Genomic DNA, 27,029 nt, shown 5'->3' with positions numbered 1-27,029 from the left:
CTGGAAGAGCATTTGGGCTGCGAAAGGACTCCTTGAAAGAGGACGTGGATGGAGGGTGGGGAGAGGTGATCAAATTTCCATCTGGATTGATTTGTGGATACCAGGGATCGAAGCAGACAGAATACCGATTCAGGATGGAAATGATAATATTAAATTAGTCTCTGATTTAATTGATTCAAATAGTAGGAGTTGGAAAATAGAGTTGATTAGAAATACCTTCCAACCGGTCATTGCGGAGAAAATTTTGCAGATCCCACTAGCGAGACAGTACAAGAGGACTTTCAAGTATGGAGAGGAGAACCGACAGGGGAGTTCTCCGTAAGGAGTGCTTATAAACTATTACAGCAGACTAACCTTGATCCTAATGGATTAATGTTACATACCGAGGAAAAAATTTTCTATACTAAATTATGGAAATTACATATTCCCTCAAAAATTCAAATGACAGTATGGAGGATCTCTTGGAACTTTATCCCAACTTTTAGCAACCTCAAAATCAAAAGGGTTGTTAGGAATTCCCAGTGTCCTAGATGCGGATGTGATGAAGAGAATAGCTACCATATCTTCCAAAAATGCCCTACATCGATAGAAGTTTGGAATCAGTTGAATCTTTCATGGCTACTGAGTCAGAATAATGATAATATATGGGGTTGGCTTACATGGGTCTTTGCTAGAGGAACTGATGAACAACTTCGACTCTTCTGTTGTAGCCTCTGGTTCATATGGTTCAGTAGAAACCAGCTCGTTTATGAAAGAAAGAATATGTCATGATCAGAAATCGTTAGGAAGATCAGCGATTATATTACAGAACTTGCAGTTACAAAGGAAGGAAAAATTACTCTTTTGTCTCATGAGTTTTCTCAACAGGTGTCCAGAAGCGGTAGGACCATTATTCATTTTGATGCAGCCTTCAACAGTCAGGATTTCAGATCGGCATCGGGTTTAATAGCATGGAACGAGGAAGGGGTACTACTTGCAACACAAGCAGTTACTCATTCAAACGTAGCAAATCCATTTACAGCAGAGGCATATGCAGGATTACATGCAATAAAACTAGGGATTAGACTAGGAGTTAATAGAATAGATGTTATGGGGGATTCGAGAACCATTATAAAGAAATGTAAAAGCAAAAATACAGACAAATCGGTCATTGGAGCAATTACCAGAGATATTCAGACTCATTGCAACAGTTTTCAAGAGATTGAGTTCAGTTTCATCCAAAAGGCAAAAAACATTTACGCACACACTATAGCAAAGGAGGCCCTGAGAAGAAATGAATGCTTTTACCTGGAGAAGGAAGTTCCTGTGATGGTTCGGAGAGCGGTAGGAAACCTTTGGCCAAAACCGCCAGACTGAAGGAAGAGAAGAGTTTTCTGGAATGAAGAGTAGCAGAGAAAACGTTTTATTTTTATTGAAAGCCTGCTATTCATTATGCTGGGCATTGGAAATGAAAAGAAGAATTTAATGGTATCCAGCTATTCTTGATTTGACTGGATAGGGTAAGATTAGTTGCATTTATTTTTTTTTATTTTTTTTATTCTATTGAACGGGATGGATATGGCTGGGCATTGGAATTGAAAAGAAGAAATAGATGGTATCCAGCTATTCTTGATTTGACTAGATAGGGTAGGATTTGATGCATTTATTTTATTTTTTTCTTTTGAACGGGATGGACTATCTAGGCCCGCTTTGTTTTTTTAGTCTGTTTTGTTTTTTCTAATGGCCTTAGCCCAACTTTTACAGCATGTTTGGTTGGGTGTATTGGCTATGCCAATACACCCCTAATCGGTGGGCCCCACTTATTACGCCTTTAATCCGTTGTTTGGTTCAATGTATTACTATTACGGGGCTAAACCATTACTGACCTAATCGGTGAAATTCACCGATTTCTAATCCGTCCCTTTTGCTCAGTTTAGGTACTGCTTCACTTTACCCTCCCTGTTTTACCCTCTGCCTCTTCTGTTCCCCTTTGCCTCTTCTGTTTCGCCCGATTTGCTCCCTCCGTTTCTTTTCTTTTCTTTTCTTTTCTTTGCTTTGCTTTCTCCTTTGCTTTCTTCCTTTGCTTTGCTTTCTCCAGTCGACATCTTCCTTTGCTTTCTCCAGTTTTCTCCTACCCAGCACCTTCTTCAAGGTTCCAAGTTCTTTTTGTTTCTCCTTTAATTTCTATTGTATTGAATTCCATGGATGTTATTTTAATTTGGATTTAATTATGCCTATTGAGGTTGTTTTTGCTCTTGAGAATCATAAAAAATAATTGGGTCATTTTTATTTCAGTTTCTTTTGTGTTCTTTTATTTCAGAATCATAAAAAATATTGAGGGTAGAAAACCGCCGTACTGCAAAAGCAGAAGATGTATCTACGTAAAGCTGCCGTTAGTTTGCTAAGGAGAGTTCGCCTCCCTTCCCACTCCATCTTCACTTCTGTTTCTCCTCCAACAACTTCAATGGCTATTGCCACTCCGTTGCCGTTCTCTCTTTCCAGTATGTTTCTCAATTTTTAAATTTTTGTGATCATTTTTGTTAATTTCGCTATTTTTCCTGAATCCAATTTCGATTCAGTGACGCTACATTGAATCTGATCAAGCCCGTATTATCCTTTTAAATTTGAGAGAGTTCCAATTCTTAGATTAGAATGCTAATTATTTGGATTATTCCCCAAATTGTTCATCATTTTTTTGTTTATTATGTACCAGTGTTTGTTACTTCTGCTATTTACTTGCTTTAGGAACCAAAAAGAAAAAAAATGAATTTGGGTACAAAAGCAAACAAATTTAGAAAATGTAAAACTTTTTGGCAACAAAATTCTTGAGTTTACTTTTGATAGTAGAAATAGTGTTGCCTTTTAGCCATGTTCATGTTTGTTGACTTCCCTCGGAAAAAACGAAGAGGAAAGAGTGAACCGAGTAGCATAAGTTACAAGTTAACTCTGTCTGTAATGGTCTTTCATGTTTAGCTGTTATATTATCTAGTTCTTCCTGATATAATCGATTTTGATATTATTGCAGGAAAAATCCAATTCCCCAATCAATTTGGTAATGGAAGTTCATGGAGTACGACTTATGTTGATCCTCCTATATGGACTATACTATCTATTCAAGCTGGTATAACTTCTCACTTTCTCTCTCATCAAATTTTCTTTCTTACCTACTATACTAGTCTTTATCTCTGCACTGTATCTTTTTTCTTTTGTCATTTCTACTGAAGCTCTTGTACTCCTCCTCAATCACACCCTCAAACATTTAAAAAGGACTCAGTTTTTCTTCTTTCTTTTTTTCAATGGGGTTCTCGGTTGATAAGCTACAATATTGCTGCCTTCTATTGACTTGTTGCATTAGATCATATAGGGAGTATTTCTATGTTCTATAAATCCTCTTATTCCCTTTTGGATATCTGGGCATCATTTTAATATGATTCCTGAAAATTCAAGCACTTTCTTAATGATTTTTTGGGTTAGAAATAGAACTGCAAAAAAGTTTAATGTTTTCTCCCTTTCTTATCGAAGTGTTTTGATTTTTTTGGTCTTTCACAATTCAAAATGTTGTTGAATTTCTTTGTAGCATATGTAGAATTTTTTGGTGTTTCAATCTAGAATTTCTTAACCTATATTGTTGTCTGCCCTCCTCTTTCTCATATGTCTAATATATTTGAGAAAAATGGTTTTTACTATTTTCTATTGAAGAGTATTTGTTTCGAATTATGCACTGGATAGATATGCAAACAAAGAATATTGGCATCTTGATATCACGCTTTAACCTTCTTGTTCTTTGAGTTGATCAAAGATTTGTCTAATGTATTAAGTTTTTTTCAGGAAATTGTAGTTTGCATTGATTTTTGCTGGAGATGGTTTCCATATCTGATTCTGGTTTGGTTATGGCTACCAAATTTGGTGCTCATACTATTGATCATAAGTTTGATCTGATGTATGCAAAGTGTGCATTTGTGCATTGGTATGTCGGTGAGGGTATGGAGGAAGGTGAGTTTTCTGAAGCTAGAGAAGACTTGGCTGCTCTTGAGAAAGATTATGAAGAAGTGGGCTTGGAATCTAGTGAAGGAGATGAAGATGAAGGGGATGAGTACTAGGCTAGAATATAGAGTAAAATCTGCCAATGGACTTATTGGTCAGCTAATAAAAATGGGTTATTTTGTTTGTCTTCTCTATTGTATCAAACTTCAAAACATGTTTTAATGAATCTTTGCTTAATTTCATATGCTCTAACTTGCAGTAATTTCATATGCTTCAAAAAGTATGCGTGCTTCAAAAATGGGTTCTTTTGTTTGTATTCTCTATTGTAGTATCAAACATCAAAACATGTTTTAATGGATCTTTGCTTAATTGTTTTATTAAATTATATAAGAATATTAATTATTAATAATTTTATTAAATTATATATTTTAATTATAATATATTTAATAATAATTATGTTAATTTATATTTTATAGTATCATATATTATGATTTGAGTAAATTCATATAAGAATATTAATTTTAAGAATTTTATTAAATTATATATTTTAATTATAATATATTTAATAATAATTATGTTAATTTATATTTTATAGTATCATATATTATGATTTGAGTAAATTCATATAAGAATATTAATTATTAAGAATTTTATTAAATTATATATTTTAATTATAATATATTTAATAATAATTATGTTTAAATATGATTAAATTATTTATTATTGATATTAATAATCTTATTAAAATTTAAATAACAATAACAATAATCATTTACCAAAACAAATTTATGGTAAGGGTATTCTAGTCATTTTAGTTTTTTTCCATTATGCTATTACACCTCTATTCCATTCAACCAAACACAAGATTACTATTACGCCTCTATTCCATTACATTCAACCAAACAGTTGATTTGCTATTACACCTCTAATCCAATACACCTCTAATCTATTACACCTCTAATCCAATACACCTCTAATCCAATACATCGAACCAAACGTGCCCTTAATTCTTTTATTATGAAAATATTCCAGTCAAATTATTCAAAAAAAAATTTATTTAAATAATTTTATATATATTTATTTTAATATACATAATTTATTACCTCCATCTGATACATATTTCATGTTATCATAATTAATTATTTATTGAATATTATTTCTAAACACACATCTATATTTTAAAATGCACAATATATTCTTCATCAATTGTACTTCGTACATATTTCATGTTATTATGATTAATTAGTTTCATTATTTATTAAATATTATTTTTAAACACATATCTATATTCTAAATCCATAATTTTTGGGTGATAGAATTTTTAATATTTATAATTTTATGTGTTTTAGAAAACTTCAAAAACCAAATCAATCATAAATTAAGCTGAAAAACAATACATCTACAAAATTATCATGCAAAAAGTTCATTTCCGCTGCCGGGATTCGAACCCGGAAATTTCTCAACAGAATTTTAACCATTGTGCTACAGCGGATAACTTTGATATCAGATTGCAACATATATTATATATCCTGTATTATAGAAAAGGCGCTCTACCAAAATATATGTTATTTTTTATTTAATGAGATAATATATTTTTATTTTTATTCGTCCAGAAAAAAGAAATATTATTAACTATTTTAGTAATTAAAATATTCGAAAAAGAAATCCCGAATCATATTTTTTTAGGTATTAATTAAACGAAAATAGTAGACTATTTTAAATGTTTGCCAGAATTTGAATATTGAATGTTAATCTATATATCTTTATAGTGGTAATTTTTATATTGAAATACCAGTAAAACTGTAATTAGTATAATATATTGTTATACTTAAAAAGGATATAAATATATGAGGACGACAACCACCATAATTATATGAATCCAAAATTAATAATTCATGGACATTTGGCAATATGACAAGGTACTTGAGGAACACCTCTTCGCTCAATGTTAATTGGTTAGTCACCAAGAAACATGTGGCTGGAGAGGCGATTCTAGTTGACCTCTCATCTATCTAAAAGGGTCACTTTAAGCCATGAAAAAAGTTAAATTCTTTAAAATGAAAAAATATAGAGATAAACTTAAAATTTTTATTTAAAATAATGATTAACGTGTCACGTCAGCTTAATAACTAAAATGTAACTGCCAAAAATAGAAAGGTCAAGGGAGTGAATAAATAGCAACCGGCAATTCATTTTTCTTTCTACAAATTTCGTTTTTATCTATTTTTGCCCAATTAGCCCATAAATATTAAGCTTTAAATCTGTTATCTTTTTAAAGAAAAAGGAAACCTGGATTGTGTAATAAAATATTTTTAGCTGCTAAAATCTGGAAGATATAAATAGATAAAGAGTTAATTTAGTAAAAACAAAAAGAAAATAGAATCTGATTGGATTTGTTTTTTCATGATATCATAAATTGAATTTGATTGTAGTCTCCCTTCTTCCTGTTTCTGTTGGGGGAGTTTAATCATTTCCAACTTCTTGCTATTTATTTTCATTTCATTTACCTTCTTTTTCTTTATGGGATTCCATCTCTAGAGCTCATTGTTTGAATTCCCTCTCTTCGTTCCTTTGTTATCGTCATGGGGATCTGCCTCTCTACCACCAAGGTCTTTGGCACAAGCAGCAACCCCTCCCCCGACCACCACGAAGAAAAGCAACCCGCCTCCTCCACAACAACGACCAATGCCAAAAAGGAGTCTCATAAGCCAACTGTTAAACATCAGCAGCAGCTACAGTTCAAAGCCAAGCCTAGTTCGAGGAAACAAGGTGGGAACGTGCCCTGTGGTAAGCGTACAGATTTTGGGTACCGTAAGGATTTTGAGAAGCGATACACAACTGGGAAATTGTTGGGGCACGGACAATTTGGATACACCTACGTTGCCATAGGCAATGAAAATGGCGATCGCGTTGCCGTTAAGAAAATTGAGAAAATGAAGGTATTCTTTTCATGTTTTTATATTACTTCCTTTGATTGTCATATTCGAGATGGGATTTCTTTTTGGGTTTGGTAACTTAAAAGATGAGAATTTTAGGGTTAATTTGGATTGAATTTTCCATATTGGTGGGGGATGTGAGAAATTTAGCTTCTATTTTGGATTCCTTATTGGTTATATATGTATATTGATCTCATTTGTCTGGATATGGGAAGCTGGAAGCCTTTCTCTTCTCTGTTTTTTAATGTAATGGGGATAGATGGTCTTAACTAGAAGCATCATTGCCTAAGTAAGGACAAAATTGGGTAGGGATATGCAATAGTCTAGTTGAGCTATGAGGCTTTTGCATCTGTTTGGCAATCTTATTTATTACAGTTTTAAGATCTTGGTATGGAAAGATTGGATTATAGGATTTTGCATTAGTTCAATTTGATTGACATCATAATTGAAGCTTCATGTGAAGCTGCAACCTTTAAGCTGCATTATTTTGTTGTTCGAATTGACACTAATTCGGTATAAGCATAGTGGGACTTATTTTTTACTCTTTCTCTTATTTTAAAACCCTGGGTTGCATGCAGATGGTTCTTCCAATTGCTGTTGAGGATGTCAAGCGAGAGGTCAAGATATTAGAGGCCCTGAAAGGCCATGAGAATGTGGTTCAGTTTTATAATGCATTTGAGGATGATTCCTATGTATACATTGTTATGGAGTAAGTTTCTATATTTTATCTACAATTATGGCTGTTCATTCAGTTCCGGTTTTCTTTTAATCGTACCATTTCCTTTTTCTTGTCTTCTGATGTTCAATTTTGCCCAAAAGTTTTGTTTGCCTAGTGGTTAATCTTTGGCCTTCTCCTCTAATATGATTTCATATTAATCCTTTTATATCTTGACTATCTTACATGTTGGTGCTATCTGATTCTAGGTTGTGTGAGGGTGGAGAGTTGCTGGACCGGATATTGGCCAAGTAAGGATACTAAAATTTTGATGTTGTTACTGTTAAATAATGTGAATTTATGGACCAAATATGATAGTCAATACTTTCTGTTGATGTTTTCAATAGTGTTACCTCCAGTAGTAACTTATGCTTGCCATCTTTTATCAGAAAGGACAGCCGCTACAGTGAAAAAGATGCAGCAGTTGTTGTACGGCAGATGCTCAAAGTTGCTGCCGAATGTCATTTACGTGGCTTGGTTCATCGTGACATGAAACCTGAGGTATGCTCAACTACATTAACATGGCTTACTCGTAAAACTTCCTCTTTAGGAATTCATGCTGCATCCTTATGGTTTCCTCATTGTTTCTTGTCTGTAGAATTTCCTATTTAAGTCAACCAAAGAGGACTCACCTCTGAAGGCTACAGATTTTGGTTTGTCAGACTTTATCAGACCTGGTGAGTTGCATTTGCTAATTTTAGAATAATCGTGCAACAAACATCAAAGCTATATAATCTTGAACTATGATTAAATGCAGGGAAGAGGTTTCAAGATTTTGTTGGCAGTGCCTACTATGTTGCTCCTGAAGTATTGAAAAGAAAGTCAGGGCCGGAATCAGATGTATGGAGTATTGGTGTAATTACCTACATTTTGCTTTGTGGGAAGCGGCCTTTTTGGGATAAGACCGAGGACGGTATATTTAGGGAGGTGTGCTACATTTCCTAATCGTGGATCTTGATTTATTCTTTCATTGCTTTCTCTGGGTTTGTCATTTTACTTTATTATTATCAGATGTAGACTGGTGGTATGTCTGTTTCTACACCATGCTCATGTTACATGAACTGGTGGCCATACTTTTGGATACATGTGCACTCTATTTAATCCTTTGTTCTCTTTTTATGTATATGTCCATGAGGAAAATTTCTGGATATTTTGTTCACCTTCCAAGTTACTTTTCCCTGTCTTAGATGTGTTGTCTTATGGTTTTTGTTTATTTAATGCATTTACTTTCTGGAGAATTCATATGCAACTGTCTATAATTTCAGGTTTTGAAGAACAAGCCTGATTTCCGTCGTAAACCATGGCCAACAATTAGTGACAGTGCTAAAGACTTTGTGAAGAAGTTATTGGTGAAGGATCCCCGGGCTAGACTGACTGCTGCTCAGGCCCTATGTATGTCTTTAAATCATCTCATCTTAATTATTTATTTTTCCTTTTTTCTTTTAGCTCTATGAAATGTATAGTACCTTACCTGTCAAGTTTACTACTAGCTGCTAAAACAAATCTTCTACTTTGCTATAATTTTATCCTTCTATTATTTATAGAATATCTGATTGGTTTCAATTTCTTCAGCACACCCATGGGTTAGAGAAGGGGGAGATGCATCTGAGATTCCTATTGATATATCTGTTCTGAGCAACATGCGGCAATTTGTGAAGTACAGTCGATTGAAGCAGTTTGCTCTGAGGGTAACCTAGTTTTTCTTTCTCTAAAAACATTAGTGGAATATTTATGGGCACAAGTGGCTATTGTTCCCTCCTTTGATTGTTCATATCTTGACGTATAAGTGTTATTATTATCATTATCTTGTAGGCATTGGCTAGCACACTTAATGAAGAGGAGATAGCTGATCTTCGGGATCAGTTTCATGCAATCGATGTGGATAAGAATGGTGTTATTAGTCTTGAAGAGATGAGACAGGTCAACATTTCTATCACACCTAACTTCTATAGTGTTTTTTTACTTAAAATTTCAAACTAATAGGGATGGTTCAGTGCAGGCCCTTGCTAAAGATCTTCCTTGGAAGTTGAAGGAGTCACGTGTCCTTGAGATTCTTCAAGCGGTGACTACAGATTTCCTGTTCTTAATTTGAAGGTCTTCTTTTCTTTTCTTTGGTTTTGATTATTGTTTGTTTCCCTCGATCATACAGATTGATATCAACACAGATGGGCTTGTTGATTTCACCGAGTTCATTGCAGCAGCTCTACATGTGAATCAAATGGAAGAACATGATTCTGAAAAATGGCAGATGCGATCAGAGGCAGCTTTTCAGAAATTTGACGTAGATAGAGATGGGTTTATAACTCCAGATGAGCTTAGAATGGTAAGTAGTATATTTTGGTGTCAGTCCATTCATGAGGTGAACCACGGGTTTGATGGTATTACATTCATGAGGTGAACCATGGGTTTGATAGTATTATATAATACGAAGTTGAATCGATGTGTTCAGGATGTCCTGATATCCAAACTGGCCAATGTTATTGCTAGCAAATGTATCTCAACTTTTTTATGAAGAATGTGTTACTAGAATAATAATTATGTTCCCTTATTCACAGTGTGCAATTGTTTTTGCAGCACACGGGCTTAAAAGGCTCCATTGACCCTTTGCTCGAGGAGGCTGACATTGATAGAGATGGAAAAATAAGTCTTGAAGAATTTCGCCGACTTTTACGAACTGCAAGCATCAGTGTACGGCCTAATCCTAGTCACCGTACTACTTGGAAGTTATAAATTAAAATTGACATTTTGGGGGGTTTGATCAGCGGAGAGCGAGGGAAATGGAACATGTTCCGGATTTTGTGCTTGTTTGGTATGTCTCCATGAGCACCGTAAGGACTCTTGTTTCTACTCGAGTTTTGATTGATGGCATGTGCTTTGGTGAATCCACTTCTGAGGTGGAGGAGGGGGGGGTTGGATGTAAGAGTTGGTGGTGGCTCTGGTGGTGAGATAAGTGGACGTATATACATATATGGAGTAAATTTCTTGGTTGGGTATTCCTTGTTTTACCCTCCCAAATTTGTAATGTGACTGTAGATAAATTTACCAACGAAAATATGGAATTGATTTTTTTTAAACGACCTTACTCGCTACATGTTATCGTTACTGACTTGTTGCTATATATATATATAAAAGATTGTGTTGAATAATGCTTTCAGATGAGATATCTCGATTTGAGAATCTTTAAGTCCGACAGGACAGAAATGTTAGATCCAAAATGTATTTGTAAGAAACCAAGTGTTAACATTTTCTGCTCAACTTTTAGCTGGCAGCATGCTGGTAACGGAATACAAGCAAATTAAAAACTCAGCACACAGTCTATCCAGCAGCAAGCAAAAGGCATTTGATTCCAATTGGTAACAAATCTGAACTGTCACGACAACTCTTCAACTAACCAAGTATAATGACCCAGGAAACATTCAGACATTAAGCCTAAGAATATACATATGAAGTAATTATTCAGCCATCACAAAATTGGACAATAGAAACTGGTACGTTGAATCCAACACCCACAATCTTGATATTCATTTTCTTGCTGCTTCATTGATGAAACTTGTTCTCATCTATTGGTGACCGGAAAGTTAACAGAGACAAACTTATGATCCCTTCCTTGTTGGCAAGTGTAATAACAGCGATGGGACCTTTTGAATTCTAAAAAGTGGGTCCGCCGATGTCTGAGAATATGGATATGTTTTTAGAGTGGAGGTAGAAACACCATTCACTCTTTGGAATTAGGATTGGAGTTATTCCGAAGGGCCATGAGTATCGGTTTGAAGTTGAAAAGGCTGACTAATGGGTTTCTGAAATGGGACGACTATTGTTCATGAATTCTCATTAAACTACCTTCGCTTTTCAAACCTTGCCACTACTCCTTGATGGCCTTTTGTTGGGTTTGTTTAGCATCGTTTATTCGTCAAATCAATTTTTCCACTCATAATTATTGTTAATCAGATAGCTTTTTATGTTACAACTACTTGTCAAGCTAAGTTTTTAGGCTATTTTACATAACTAACCTCAAAAAAATAAATATTCACAAAAATAACCCTGTTTGAAAGACTATGACGGAAATACCCTGAAATCTACCGTGCCGGGCAGTGCCGGCCATCTCACCGCCGGCACCACTCTCCATCATTCCCTAATCATACCTTAATGATTGCCTCGTCCAATAAAAAATGATTTTTTTGGTACCGACAATGTAATGACCGGCACCCATATGTATTTTTTTGAAATACCTTGAAAAAGAAATGGGTATTCTACAATTTAAAAAGAAAAATAAAAAATAATATTTTAATAGGTGCCGGCGTTGAAGTGGCCAACACCGATTCAAAACTTAAAAAAAAACTATTTTTTTGGTGTCGGTGTTGAAGTGGTCAGCACCGGTTCAAAATAAAAGAAAATGGATTGAGAAGGAAGAAAGCTGCACTCCAATTGTGTTAGTTGGCCCGATGAACGTCGTAATAACTAACTACATAGTGGAGTGAAGGCGACAGCTAGGGCAAACGGAGAAGGAAGAAGAAGAGTAAAGAATGAAAAATAAGAAATAAAAATTAAATTAAAACCCATATGTAACCATTATTAAGAAGAGAAAGGAGGTGAGATGAAAGTCGCCTTCACTCCACTATGCAGTTAGCTATCACCAACGTCCATCAGGTCAACTGACACAATTGGAGTACAGCTCTCTTCCTCCTCAATCCATTTTTTTTATTTTGAACCGGTGCTGGTCACTTCAACGCTGGCACCTATTAAAATATTTTTTTCTTTATATTTTAAAATACCTAAAATTATTGGAAGGTATTTCAAAAAAATATATGGGTATCGACTATTACAGTGCTGACATTAAAAAATTACATTTTTTATTGAATGGGGTAATCATTAAAGCATGATTAGGGAATGATGGAGGGTGGTGCCAACGGTGATATGGCCGGCATCGCCCGGCACTGTAGATTTCAAGTTATTTCCATCTGAATCATTTTTATAATTATTTATTTATTTTTAGGTTAGTTGGTTAAAATAACCAAGTTTTTAAACCAACCAAAAAAAATAATCTAGGTATTTGGTTTCCGGAAATCAGGTTTGAAAATTATATATTTGCCTGTTAGCTGTCTGGCTTTTGGTTTTTGAAAACTTATTTTTTACTTTAAAACATTATATCTTAACTAAATATTTTTATTTTTTAAAAATATATTTTGATAATAATATTAAACACTTAAATTTTAAATTAAACTATTCAAAAGTAATACTAAATTAGCGCTATTCATCACTCAAGAAATTGTAAATATGGCACGATTTCAATATCACATGTTTAGTGGCTTAGAAGACAGCAGAGTAGAAGAAAGTCGTACATTTAGTTACACATGGGCAAATAATAAAATAGAAAAACTACCAACCAAACCGAAAGCACCCTAAATTAATAATAAAAAATGCTAGCTTAAATGGGTACTTCTGTTTACTACAATGTTGCATGCACTTGAAATAAAGTAATGACGTGAGGGTGTTGGCGAAAATTCCATACCAGTTCCAACTTAATGACTGATTTGAGCTCCGTACCATTTCTCTTCATCGGCTCCACCGCCAAATACAAGCCGCAGACCTTCAATATTTACAAACAACCCATATGTATATAGCTTCTAAACAAAACATGTCAAAGTTATAACATAGATTAATTAAACTCCAAAATTGCATCTCTCTAAAAGCATGCCAACTCTACTATACGGGATTATATTAAACACCATCACTGTCAATTTTGGTCCATGCTTAGCCTGAGGTTGGAAACTAAAAATAGTAACGTATGCAACAGAAGAGGATATTTACAGAGGGAAACTGTTACATATGTTTTAAGTAAAAAAAAATGCAGAACTAATTATTTTACAATGAACTGTTGGCTGTCTTTTTGACTAAGGCTTGATCCTTGAGCAGAGCAGCTATTAAGTATCTATCTCTCACCAATCTTCAATATCATCATCATCAGAAATTTCACTTTCTTCTTCATCTATACTCATTCCTTTTAGGCTCTCATCTTCTGACCCATGAGTTTCAACATCTCCGGCTTTTCTGTAACCAACCCATTTTAACACAGGTCTATACTCTGTAGCTATAACCGATACTTCGGAAAAGCTTGACGATCCACCATCTTCCATAAACCTCTGCCTTAGCATCTCATTCTGCATTGTCCAGACTTTTTTTTTTACTGAATGGCCTTCAAACGTAAATTCATAATTACTACAACTATGGGAACTAACAACATCAAACCCACCTGATTGTGAGATGATGATTGCTCTATCTGCCAAAGTTTTGGTTTGCGAATAGCATGCCATCTGGTATAATAGCACATTTTCATAAGATGTGATTCCCTAATGCGAAGTGCAAATGTTGTGGATCTTTGAATATGATTAACTAAACTAAAGCATGAAAATAGAACCTTGAAGGTGATGGATGAAAATTTCCATAGAGAACTCCACGAACTGCGACTGAAGCAGCAGCAGACTGTAGAACATTCTCTATCTCACTATGTCTATTTAAAGTCCTTCGAGAGGTAGCGAGAAGCAAATCAGCATCACCAAGATATGAAGCCACAGCCCATGCATCATCCATTGCCTCATTGCTCACAAAATCTAGAACTGCAGGAATTGAATAGCAGCAGCATCAAGCATGAGAGAAACCGGACGGAAAACAACTCACAACACTTTGCTCCATCCCTCTGCCTATTTCTCTCTCACGCACAAAGAAAGACAAGGAACAATTGTAAAACTTATTCATAGCATAAGCAAATTGAAGACAAGAAAAAGTTACCATTTTCATGAAGAAAATCTGTAATAGGTCTTGATTGACCATGTGCTTGGCAGAGTATCTTTTCTGGATAATCCATTTTAAAAGGAAGTCTTGAGAATTTCTCCCCTACTCGAAATGCATTTTGGTCTAGGACAAAAGGGCGAAGTTCAGAGTTAAATAACTTAGATATATTCAGAACAATGTACTCACATAGTAGAGACTGACATATTTTTAGCCATTCCATGGCATGAGGACCCTAAATATTCCCCTTTCTTTTCTCATAATAAGTCAAGCCCACATAAAAGGGAACTTCAATTAATAAATTATATGTCAAGAAATACCTAATGCAACTACATTTTCTGTGTCTCTTTTGTTATGCAAGAATTTCCCCAATGCATGAAAAAGCGTCAGGGTTTCATCTCTGCCATATTGTGAAGAAAATCCACCGCTGAACTCATTGAGCACATTTGCATTTTCTTTTGGGCAACTGGGAGTAGAATTGGATGATGATAAATCAAGTTCCACATTTGGTTTCAGACAGAAGAGCTGTAAAGAAGTAATTGCATGTCTGATGTCACCTCCACTGGCTCTTGCAATCAAATCAATCTCTTCAGCAGCCACATTACATAGCTCCTGTCTGCATATTCTAGAGAGTGTTTTCTTTACGGAATTATTTGTTATAGGATTAAAAGCAACCTGCAATTTCCAGCTAGAAATTAGCAACCACTGGAAGAATAATAAACCTAATACCAATTTTCTTGTGAGCATAACCTTACTAGCCCCAGCACTCTCAAGTGTCAACTGTAGTTCTTCCAACCATCTTGCAGTGAGGTCTGATGAATCTGCATTACCACAGTCGGTGACCAATATAGCTGTTGGTACCCTTGTCGATCTCACAAGCAGAATCAAGCACCTCTGAAGTCTTTCAAAAGCTGATCTTCCATTTGTTACAGGAAGATCATCAATAACCAATATGATTGAAGACTTTGAGTTCCCATTCAAAGATGAAGAGATCAATCCATACTTCCTCACTCTTTCAACAAAATTCTCAAACTCATCCAACTTAGAAGTGTAATTCATCCCTGGAGCACAAATATTATTATCAGCAAGAATTAGTTAATTGGGAATTGTATGAAAAACTAGCCTTTAGAACTATGGTTCACATCTGAGACTTTAAATTCTATATTTCACCTCGAATTGGTTAACAAATATAACTATTAAAAAGGGAAGCGGAACACAGCAGCTAATAATTAAAATTCCTTGCATCCAGGCCAATAAAAAAATTTTTTTTTGACACCATTGTTTTCGTATAGCAAACCTGACAAAGATTCTGCCCAACTTCGTCATGAAAGATGCACCTAAATACCTGCACTTGAGTTATGAACATGTTCTTGCCAAATTGTGGGAGTAGGTGTGTTCCATTCACATAATTGAGCCCCAATCTTAGATGCAATCACTTGGACAGTGGCCTACACACAAGAAGCAGGATTTTCAAGTAAAACTAGCAGGTAAATGCTGTTATAGTCCTACCATTAAGTCATAAAATGGATAAATAGCAACAACACAGTGCCTTAATATAAAATGTAGAAATATTATGCTTTGCTAAGACAACCTACAGATTTTCCAACCCCAGCTTGCCCAGAGAGGATGAGAACAGAACTACGGCCAACCTCATCCTGTAAATACTAAAGAAAAATACATGAACTTCCTCAGACCAGTTGAAGAATAATAATAACGAGATGCTTATTCAACATCAGCAATAGATAACAATCCCACTTTAATATAATGAAATTACCTTTGGAGCCATCAATCTTTCCTCAAACCATGACTTAACTTCTTCAACCTGCAACAAACAAGAGAGGGAAAAAATGCGGATTAGTAGATTACAGATATTCAAATGGACAGTATAGACCAAATTGACTCTCACCTTTTTCTTGTTAACAGCAAGCTCTTCCAGAGAAGAAGGCTTATGTTTATCAACCCACAATTCCTTTGGATTGCTCCTTCTAGAACCTAGATCGTATTCTATTTCCAATTAAGCATAAAGTAAAAGTTTTAATGAAAAATTTTGTTAAGAAGGAAATATACACAGCATACCGGCAGAAACCTTGAACCCATTCAAAACTTCATCAAAATCTCTAAAAGCTAGTCTCATCTGCACTAAACATCAAATTTAATGATTAATATATATACACACATACATTTAAAAGAGCGAAAAAGACATTTAAGAAATTAATAATGATAAAAACAGAATGTATTTACCTCATCTACATTGCTGGATTGCTTGGTTAAGCGAGAGCCCGGGAGACGAGGCTTTTTGGCTCTACTAGGATTGGTACGAGTAAGAGAAGACGTGGATTTGGGCTTCTGGTAGCTCCGTGTCAACCTCGAAGAAGGCTCGTAATCTTCATCGTCTGATGAGGATATGACGATGGTGTTTCGTTTCCCCATTGCTAGTAGAGCAGAAACACTACCAATAGGTTTTTGAGCAGTTCAAAAACCCTAAAAGTTGGAGAATCTATTTTGAGATCAAAGAGAGGGATGAAATGGAAGGAGTGGCAGTGTTTGGGGAAGAACTGGAAAGAGTAGTGTTTCCTGTTTCCCTTCGCGGGCTCAAAAAATGAAAAAGGCGGTGACTTTTGTAGCCAAGGTTAGGAAATGGGAAAGGCGTACGAGGGAAGCTAATTACGATTTAGGATTAAGGAACAGGGATAATATACTAAATGCTACTTCAGTCTAGCTTGGAAGTTCAATGTAGTACTCAAACCTTTTCTTTTTCCAATTTGGCTTCCGTTACCCAACCCTAAGGAAATTGCGTTAAAATGTTTAGTTTCGGCCAATGGAAACTTGACAGGTGTAGTTAAAAAGACACGTATTGTAATATTGTTTTAATTTCAATGAATTAAAAATGAGTTTTTTATACCTTGATTTAACAAAATAAAATAGTATTTTCTATATCCAAAACTTATTTTTCAGATTATCTCAATATTAATGGGTGTCAAGTTCTTTTTGGATTTCATGGCCCCAATTACTCTCAAGTAAAAATTATACAATAATTAAGTTATCTCAACACTTACAAGTGCTGAGTTTTGAATTATTATTTTTTAATTTAACTCAAATAAATATATTTAATTCGACTTGATTCAAATTTAATATAAGATTTGAAAATTTTTAAATTACGTTTAGTTGATAAAATAGGATTTGTCAACTCAATTAATTCAAATCTTTTTCACTCCACACTCATTGTCTTCTATTATAAAATGACTTAGAGATTGAGAATTTTATTGTATATAATTGTTAAATAGCTTTGTCTTCCTTTGTGGCAAATCACTACTTTCTTTAGGTAAATATGCAAACACATTTGTCCGAAAAAAAAAATTGTCTCCCATTATTATCGACTTCTTAAGAAAAAAAAACCTCTAAATTTTTCTTTCACTTTAAATTTTATTTTTAAAATTCTACTATAGCTCTCTTGAGAGAAGTGAATTATATAGTAGCCTTTGATATGGTAATTTTTTATTAAATTATTAGTTAAGTATTTATTTATCATTTATATTGAATTTTTTATTTTAATATTAAACTATACTTATTACGTTGAGGAACAAAACCTCTAAATTCAAAGTAATGTACATTATATAATGCTGGAAGAAAAGCACGCTTGACCTACAAATTGTCTAGGTGTAGTTGGTTTTTTCAAGGTGGTAAAATACTTCTTATTTTGTTATGATCGTTGTTGCTCGTGACTTTGGAGGAAATGTAGAGATCAAAGACTCTTATTTTCAACTTCGAACATGGCGAAGAGACAATAACTTTGGAAGATGTAATCCTAGCCATGAGCCTTCCAATTGAAGTAGTTGTTGTCCTTGGGGTGGCTAAATTTGAGGTTGAATTAGAACCTTGGGTGGCTAAATTTTCCAAACAGATTGGTTAATAAAACTATTCATGAATTACATTAATACTTTGTATATTGTCCTCACATGGTTTTTGTATGGAAAACAAAATGGAAGCAAATGTTGTTCATTGGTTGTCTAGTGTTTAACTAATATTAAGCGGTATTACGCGGTCGGATCGTAATATAGAAAGACAGCTTGTATTAGTAGACGAACCTAAACATGTCCTTAGTATAATTAGAAATGAGCAAACTAATTGAAAGACTAATATGTTGTCTATCAAGTCCAATTGGAGAGATGCTTTGTCGTGGGCATCAGAGCAGATGACTCCCAAAAGATAGACATAGATGTGACTAACTGGACTGACAATACATTGAAATGTACCAAAGAAGAATAGATCTTGATTTCATTTATGGATTTATTCACTTGTGACTTTTATAGCGTGACATACCTAAATCTTGAGTGGATGACAGACTATATATGTGTGACTTGTACACTTTGATGTAAGTAAGAACCTGAGTTCGAATAGATAAGGAACTGAAAGATTATGCATTAGGTGTACGACTTCTATAGTATGCAGCGTCATTCACAACAGTGGAATTCATAGCTCTAGACATGGGTAAATGATATCCTCTCATTGGCATTACATGGTTGATGAAAAGTAAACATAGACAATGGCCGTTCGTCTTTGTGATGAATGACTTGATCACTATTTGATAGTGATTGACTTTTCGTGAAGTAAGATGTAATGGTTACCATGAGATAAAATAAGATCATATTGGGAGAACAGATATTATCCCAAATAGATTAAGGATACCCTATGAGAGTAACACACTTATGACAAAGTCATTGGATGAGTACTAATCGAGTTACTTTCGTAATGGTATGGGTTGGGGAAAGCTCAATCACGATACTATAGTGGAATGACATCGTGACTAAATGAGTTTATAATTAATAGGCGAAAAGCTGAAACTTAACTATAAATCATTCGAGGCTCAATTGCATATTTCAAATCGGTCTCTCTGCTAGCTCACCGAAACCAGAAATGAATTGTATTTTTGAATCGAAATGAACAGAATGAATAGAAATAAAGGAATGAAAAACATTTAGAAATGATTATGGTTTTGTCTGAGATGAAAAATGGAATCATTTGGAAATGAACGTGGTTTCCTCAAAATAGAAATGAAAATGAAAATGAGAAATGATTCATTTGCAAATGAACATGAATTACTCAAAAATGACCGAAAGAATGAATTTATGTTTTTGAGCTATTTTAAAGCCCAAAAATGAAAATAAAGCATTCAATCATAGTGAACAAGTTGAATGGTGAAATATTAAATATATTTTCTCAAAAATTTTGCCATGGGTAAAATCATCATAATTTTACTGAGAGTAAAATTTAGATGAGAAAATTATTTAATATAAATATTGAAAGTTATTTTTGGGAAATAGGAAAACAAATATTGGGTTGGATCAAATTATAAATATAACACCTAACCTGACGACCAACCCTTCGTTATTTTAACTATCATAATAAGAGAAAGTAATTTAATAATTAATCAACAATCCCATAGGGTTTTGCTGTGAAAACGTAATATATGGAACAACTTTTTGATAATATTAATTTGTTTATAATAATCTGACCATCTAACTTCAGGAGTCTAATTACAATTTAAACTAGGTTTGAAGAGTTCTTATGCAAGCACAAACAAAAGTTTAAACTACACTTTGTCCCGATATCTACACATGTTACAAAACTAAAGATGACATGCTCACATAAGACTGTGAAGATTTTGGCTTAGTTCCCTTTTTTTTTCCCACGAACAACAGGTTAGAAATAGCTGAAACGAGGAAGAGAAACAAGGTAAGTTCACAAGGAACTTAGTGAGTTCTAAAAATAAGTTACTTCAGTTAAGAATTCACCACAAATCTCACTTAGACAAATTTTGTGCATTCATATTCGACAACTTATGTTTGGGCTTAAACATCATAGAAGCGTAGTACATAATGCATGAGAATTCCTTCTATGAAGGATCATGTAGCATATAGTTTCGTCGTACAGACTTGTTGCTTATAATCTTAGTATAAAACCCACTGAATGGAGAGAGAGTCATTTCAAATTAACTTGGCGGACAATCCTGCAGAATTTTTCATGCGGATTACTAGATGCAAACTCTTATAAGTGGATTCATATATATGAACTCGTAGTAGAAGATTCATGGATATAGCAAGTCATACATGCAAATTTAGAAAATAAGATTCACAAATACGAAAAACTCATACATGCAGATACATATAAAACTATTCATAGATATGACGGGCTCATACATGCGAACTTGTATAGGAAAATTCATGGATATGGCGGATGACTGCCTATAAATGAGTTATCATTTATAGTAAAACTAACACAGCAAAAATATAAGAAATTAGAACGACGGTGTCCGCAAGTGCACGGGTCAAAAAGGCGCAATCCTACAATACACCACTTTTCTAGATAGTTCATTGTATGCATAATAACCCGATTCACCGCTTCCTTGGCGTATTCCTAACTTGTCCCTCTTGGCACACACATCCAAACACCTGAAACAAGAATAAACACTTGTAAGTTCTAGAGAACTTAGTGAGCTTTAATATAGAATACATTGGCAAATACTTTTATAATATTGTCTGTGTGCCTGTATGCCAATTTCTATGCTTAACCTATCATTCCTGTTTTGGGCAGAAAATTTCAAAAATATTTGGACATGTATATAAATGCCAATATTCATACTTAACATATTAGCTTCCACTTCACTACTTGGCTGATTTCTGATCTTACTAGATAATGTTTCATTGTCATTTTCTTCATAAATCCTGAAGATACTTCTCGAAGGGATACCTTTACAAAATTCACTTCATACGATTTTTCTCTTCAAACCAACACTTAACATTGTCCCAGAATGGTTGTTCCTAGATATTGTTCACGGACAAATACCTACTATATATAGAATCACATTTGACAGACTCTTAGGCTGAGTTCAATACTAGCAGTCCACCAAACAAATCATAACCTATTTCAAACTCAACACATGATTATATAGATAATGAACTGTCCAGATCATTTAGAAGAATTCCACACATCTTTGCTACAGAACACAAGAAAATCCTAGATGATAAACAACTTAACTTCCATAAGATTCTAGAAGGAGATATGATATTATTCAAACATGGTGAATATCAGATGACACAAATTTCAACTCTTTTTAACACAGGCGATTTTAGATCGTCTAATACTTATATCCTTCATGTCTACGAATACACCCATATTCTAAACTGGTAGGTTACTACGGTGGATACCCTTATTAACAATAAATATACATATTTTCTTCCAAGAACTTTTCTTAAAACACATTTGACTATATTACAAAACTAATCAAATCAAATTAACTTTAGATGTATTATATACTTATCATACACTTATCTATCAGAGAACTCTCAGAACTTATCTAGAATTTACCACAAAGGCAAATAACCATATTCTGATACAAAGACATCAACGAATATGCCAGTGATACAATACATAATTTGCCACAAAAACCATACAGAATACGCCACAAATGCATAGCATATCACGCCACACAAGCAACATACAGAATCACGTGTTTATTGTCCTGGTAGACTTTCACAGAAGGTGCCATGAGTTTCTCCTTCATAGACTTATACATAACTTCATGTCGTGACTACCAGTTCAATTACATATTACCAAAGGCATCACCATGAATATGCATATCATCTTATATTACCATGGGTCTCAGCCACATGGACTTACACACTTTCATGTCGTGATCTATCAGTCCAGCCTTCATCATACTGGAGGCATCACTATATGTGTTTTCATATCAAACATTATCATGGGTCTCAGCCTCATAGACTTACACTTAATTTCCTGTTATGACCCGCTAGTCTGGTTAACAATTTAACTATCTTACCAAAGGCATCACAAAGGAGAATTTTTCACTCAGAGGTTACTTATCCAGATTCATTGCATACTTGGTTGATTCTTACCTTCAAATATCATATTACACTCGCTTACTTACCTTTTAACTTCTTATCCATACAATACCTCACACATAACAACATTACACATGTACGATCTTTATGATAACTTATATACATTTACCAGTGATCTAAGAGATTATCATCTTTTTATTTTTACTCTCTTTGTTCACATACAGTAGTGAAGATTAGAAACTCACTTGACACTCACCTAACTGTATCTCAAAGCTCCAAACTTGGACATCTATCACGACCCAACAACAACAACTGCTTAAAGAACATAGATTCACTATTAAAACTCATTTACACATAATCTACTAACATCCCAATCATAAATAACCTCATACAGGACCTTTTATTCATGACTTACTGTTCATATAAATCTTAACAACCTTACTCTTTCAGAAACTTAACATGCAGGGATATATTACTTACCATGAGGTGAAACAACCACTGATTAAATCAAAATCTTTAGCTTTCAGCTTAATGAGGAAGAGGTGACATTTAAATTTAAGAAAAAAGAATCAGAGAGTAAAATTGAAGGAAGAAGAAACTTCCTCGCGACCCTTCTCATACATATATAACCTCAATTCCCTTTAATGGAACTTGACAAGTGTCAACTGTAATCAGTAGTTGTCCTTTATTTGACCTACAATAACCAAAAGAATTATAAATGAGAGTTCTGACTGTAGGCCCTTTGACCAGTTAATTCAGTTAACTCCCAACCAAATTACATTACAAAACCCAATTAGCACAGTACTAAGACAAACTAGACGTACTTTACTTTTGGTGGTAACTCTTACCATGTTTACTATTCACTTGGCACATTCTTTTCTTAAATAACAGAATAACCTAAAACCTTTATTCACCTCTTCGGTAGGTACTTTACGCCACATTCCAATTTTCCAAAAAACTATAACATGGTGGATTACACTATGCCAGTTAGATAACTTCACAACTACACGCCTTACTCTCGGATCCGCCAGACTTGGGGTGTGACAATAACTCTAAGTGGTAATAATTAATTCCTATATTACGAAAAATCATAAAATAAAGTAATAAGAGACTTTAAATAACTAAAATAAATAAACAAGAAAAATAAAAAAAATGACTTAAATAAATAAAACCAACCAGGAAGATTAACTTATTTTAGGGTTTGTAATTAACTTTGGATTAAGGTTTTAAGGTGGATTAGATATCGATTAACCAATTATTACCTCTCAACCTTAGACTAATTAATCGGTTGGTTGATACTCGCTTATCTCTCGATCTCACTTTCTCAACCAGGATAAACTACGATCTACTCGATTTGACTTATCTTCCGATCTCATCTAACCTATGATAACTTCCTAGGGTTGTTAAGCCTAGGGTTTAAGAACGTGTAATCTATACCAACTAATCCTCTTGAGAAACCCTAAATCCTCCATTAATCACATCCTCATCCACTCGTTAATCTCCATTAAGGGATTTAGCCACTCATGTTATTCATAATCTCTAAGTCAATTGAATAAATCGGAAGAGAAAATAGATTACAATAATCCTGGATTGATATTGAATGAATAATGGAGTAGTAATTCTCTCGATCGAAATAACAAAATATGTCGATTGCAAAAAAAAAATAAACTGAATAATTTAATTATATAAAAAAACTTTTGGATCAAAATCGATTCCAAGAGGAAAAAAAAGAGTGTAGAAAAGCCGAAAGAAAACTAAATCTATTCATACTCCTAAACTACTAGGGTTTTTGATTGCGCCTAAGATGACTTAGTTACATCAAACTCCTAAGGTCTTATTTATAAGAGTGTTTACAGCCCAAATTAGGTCTTCGGTACATCCTAGTTCTTCGCATAAAGTCAATTGTATGAACAAAAATAACCCCAACATACTGAGGTAACAAGTCGACCTAGGGCTATGGCACGACACGATAGGTGAATTTCACCTTGTATGGTTCATTTCATGCTTTGATGTCTTAAGAAGCTTGAAACATCACTCGTCCCTTGTTTCCATGTCAATTAGGCCTATAAATCTTCATCCTACTCACTCAATTTAACATATTAGAACTACCTAAAGCCCATTTAACCCAATAGGTCATAACACTCACAAATGTGTTAAAGAACGCTTATTTTACTAATATTTAATCCTAAGTACTAAATACCGAAAACATAATATTAAATACTAAATTGCCTATAAAACAAGCTCCTTAAGTGTGAAAATAGACCGAATTAACTACTACATGTGATGACAAGTCAATGGACTCATACATGCGAATTCATGGATAAAGCAGATTCAAACATATAGATTCATAGAAGAAACTTTATGAACATAGCAGATTCATACATAGGGACTTTTTCGTGAACTTTGTATGGCAAAATCTCACATATAAATTTGATGTAAAGCTTAAAGATAAAGTCCAACAGACTTTCATAACTTACATATGCTATGACCATGGACTTTCTTACACATTTGAGGCTTTAAGCCTTAAACTCCACAGAGTCCCATACATTAAAGAATCCATGTAGGGTTATCACATACATGTGCACATATTTCTCCATACAATCCAACTGAACCTCCGCAAAGGTGAATAGTAAGCGTATACATTCTTTGTACACTCCACCTAAACCTCCATAAAACCAATATCATGAGGCACAGAGTGCACAACATGTCATTTCTTCATTCGCCAAAACATCCCTCCATACCTCCATACTCCGCATATATTCATATTTATGATAGATATATAACAAGCATTCAACTGAACATATTGTTAATAACACAACATAGATCATATTAAACATATCTATTAAACCAATTCAATGATAACTTTTTTAGTAATGATTTTACCAGTGAAAGTTTATCAAAAAATGAACTGAAACGTACAATCAAACATGTATCTGTAAATCATCACTTCGCATACTTCAATCGTACATCAAAACAACCTACAATAATTCAACACATCATCAACAGAACATGAAGTCAAACACAACACAATAACACATTATTGATATATATAAAATAACTACAAAGTTTGAGTTTAAAAACTCACCAACAAAATACCTAGGGTTGACACAACTTACACCTGCTTAGCCTTCCTTTTATCACTTGGGCCTCATCTTTCTTGGTTAGCTAAGCATAACAACCATATAATGATAAAAAAACGTACATATGTAAAAAGAACATTAATTCATATACATGCAGATGAGTTATAAATTTTAACTTCGACTTAAATCATCACTGTTCAAAAAAAAGAAAAGAATTATACTGCAATCCTCAAACTTTCCTTCCTTTTACTTAAATCAAAAAGTACGTGAGAGTTAGACAATTACTAGATTGCTAAACTCTCAAATATTTATGCTAACACACTAGATTCCTCACTTCATACAAATCGCTCCTTAATTTTCCTTTCTTACAGAATGAACCAGAGAAGAAGATGAAAGAATGAAAAAAAAATACTAGAATAAAAGAATCCTCCCAATATATAATCTTTCCACTACCATTTTCCTTAATCTCAAGTCGGTTAGTATTATTAGTATCTTTAATCATAATATTTCCCATTAACAGAGACTCTTAGTTCTAATGTAACAAAACTAAATTTAAATTCTAAACATTTATCAATCGTAGTGGTAGATTAAGTATTTTTTTGTCACTTAACGAGCTTGCTTTCTAGGCATTTTAATATATATATATTTTTCATTTTTACATTTCTTAGTTTAGGATTAAAATATTACAAAATAAGTGTTTTTACGCATTTTTTTGAGTTAGTTGACCTAATCGGGCCAATATTAGGTTTAAGGTGATTTTAATGAGCTAATTGAGTGTGCATGATATCCCTTTGAAGGCCCAAAAGCATAAGAAATTATGACTGGGTTGTAACACAAGCTTTCAGAGTCCAAACACAATCGAGTTGATCAAGGAATTCACATTTCGTGACACGCAGAAGGCTATGTTGCAACATAGGTGCGATGTAGGGCTAAAAATAAGCAAGGGTGTTTTTATTTGCACAACATATCTTTTTATGTAATTAAGGCTGGTGTTTACCCTAATTAAGGCTGTTAAACTCTTCTATAAAGAGCTAAGTTGAGGAAAGCTTTGGGAGCTTTTTTCCACATTAGTTTTATGGTTTATTTTAGTATATTTAGGTTAGTTTAGGTTTTATTTTATTTTTCTAAACAGTTTTTATTTCTTGTTATTTGACTCGGATTCAATTTGAATCCAAGTCTTCATAATTCAATATTATAGTATTTTTCTATTACTATTTGATTGTAAACGACGATATCTCGAGCACTATCAAAGGATTTTACTATTTCGAACACTCCACGATATCATACGGACAATTTCTATCTTTTCTCTTATATATTATTTTTGTGTTCTTTGCATGATTAATTTAATTGTAGAAAAGATGGTTTTTAAGACGATGAGTGGATAGATCTTTAGGGAGATTTACGAGCAGAAGTGGGAATTAGTTTTTGTAAATGCATGTATTTTTAAACCCTAAGCTTGACGACCCTAGGAAGTAATATAGGTAAATGGATCAAGAGAAGAGGTTACAAAGTAAATCGTGTATTTTTCCTAGTCAAGAAAGTGATGTCAAAAGGTAAGCGTGTACTGGTTGATTAGTTAGGCAGTAGAGGAGAGAGGTAATATTGTCTAGGTAATAACTAATATTCTCATAAAACCCTTGTTCTGAAGTTGAATACAACCATGGAAGCCAGTTAATCTTCTACTTGTTAT

General features: G+C 33.8%; 3 protein-coding genes and 1 long non-coding RNA gene across 10 annotated transcripts; 2 read left to right on the top strand and 2 right to left on the bottom strand.

Annotated features, from left to right (window-relative positions):
- Positions 1-252: 252 nt before the first annotated feature.
- On the bottom strand, positions 253-1,383 carry LOC107914542 (uncharacterized). 2 transcript variants are annotated; one of them, XR_005919672.1, is made up of 4 exons: positions 1,288-1,383; positions 840-969; positions 660-741; positions 253-577 (listed from the first exon to the last, which is right to left on the bottom strand). It is a non-coding gene; the product is annotated as an uncharacterized lncRNA (long non-coding RNA). The 2 variants fall into 2 exon arrangements; XR_005919671.1 differs by lacking the exon at positions 1,288-1,383 and having other exon boundaries at positions 840-1,052.
- Positions 1,384-2,174: 791 nt separating this feature from the next.
- LOC107961279 (uncharacterized) lies at positions 2,175-4,151 on the top strand. Of its 2 annotated transcripts, XM_041103116.1 has the most exons (3): positions 2,175-2,480; positions 3,005-3,100; positions 3,808-4,151. In XM_041103116.1, the coding sequence occupies exons 1-3, from the start codon at positions 2,351-2,353 to the stop codon at positions 3,825-3,827; spliced, it is 246 nt and encodes an 81-aa protein (XP_040959050.1). In that variant the 5' UTR covers positions 2,175-2,350; the 3' UTR covers positions 3,828-4,151. The 2 variants fall into 2 exon arrangements, with proteins under 2 accessions (XP_040959050.1, XP_040959049.1); XM_041103115.1 differs by lacking the exon at positions 3,808-4,151 and having other exon boundaries at positions 3,005-3,764.
- A 2,091-nt stretch (positions 4,152-6,242) lies between these two features.
- LOC107914259 (calcium-dependent protein kinase 28) lies at positions 6,243-10,688 on the top strand. Its single transcript, XM_016843122.2, has 12 exons — positions 6,243-6,902; positions 7,478-7,608; positions 7,824-7,865; positions 8,004-8,115; positions 8,213-8,291; positions 8,372-8,541; positions 8,880-9,006; positions 9,187-9,302; positions 9,427-9,534; positions 9,614-9,676; positions 9,764-9,937; positions 10,189-10,688. Exons 1-12 carry the CDS (start codon positions 6,546-6,548, stop codon positions 10,342-10,344), a joined length of 1,635 nt encoding a protein of 544 aa, XP_016698611.2. The 5' UTR covers positions 6,243-6,545; the 3' UTR covers positions 10,345-10,688.
- Positions 10,689-13,298: 2,610 nt separating this feature from the next.
- LOC107914258 (cell cycle checkpoint protein RAD17) lies at positions 13,299-17,179 on the bottom strand. Of its 5 annotated transcripts, none has more exons than XM_016843121.2 (12): positions 16,642-17,179; positions 16,477-16,534; positions 16,307-16,392; positions 16,175-16,222; positions 15,996-16,064; positions 15,746-15,848; positions 15,151-15,461; positions 14,721-15,075; positions 14,401-14,526; positions 14,030-14,228; positions 13,865-13,925; positions 13,299-13,772 (listed from the first exon to the last, which is right to left on the bottom strand). In XM_016843121.2, the coding sequence occupies exons 1-12, from the start codon at positions 16,828-16,830 to the stop codon at positions 13,551-13,553; spliced, it is 1,827 nt and encodes a 608-aa protein (XP_016698610.2). In that variant the 5' UTR covers positions 16,831-17,179; the 3' UTR covers positions 13,299-13,550. The 5 variants fall into 5 exon arrangements, with proteins under 5 accessions (XP_016698610.2, XP_040959046.1, XP_040959045.1 ...); XM_041103112.1 differs by having other exon boundaries at positions 15,996-16,055; positions 16,307-16,404; positions 16,642-17,035; XM_041103111.1 differs by having other exon boundaries at positions 16,307-16,404; positions 16,642-17,034.
- Between the last annotated feature and the right edge of the window lie 9,850 nt (positions 17,180-27,029).

Source organism: Gossypium hirsutum, chromosome D10 (genome assembly GCF_007990345.1).
Source record: "Gossypium hirsutum isolate 1008001.06 chromosome D10, Gossypium_hirsutum_v2.1, whole genome shotgun sequence".
Lineage (NCBI taxonomy): Eukaryota > Viridiplantae > Streptophyta > Magnoliopsida > Malvales > Malvaceae > Gossypium > Gossypium hirsutum.
Note: the sequence above shows the minus strand (reverse complement) of the source record. Positions and strands in the feature narration are given on the sequence as shown.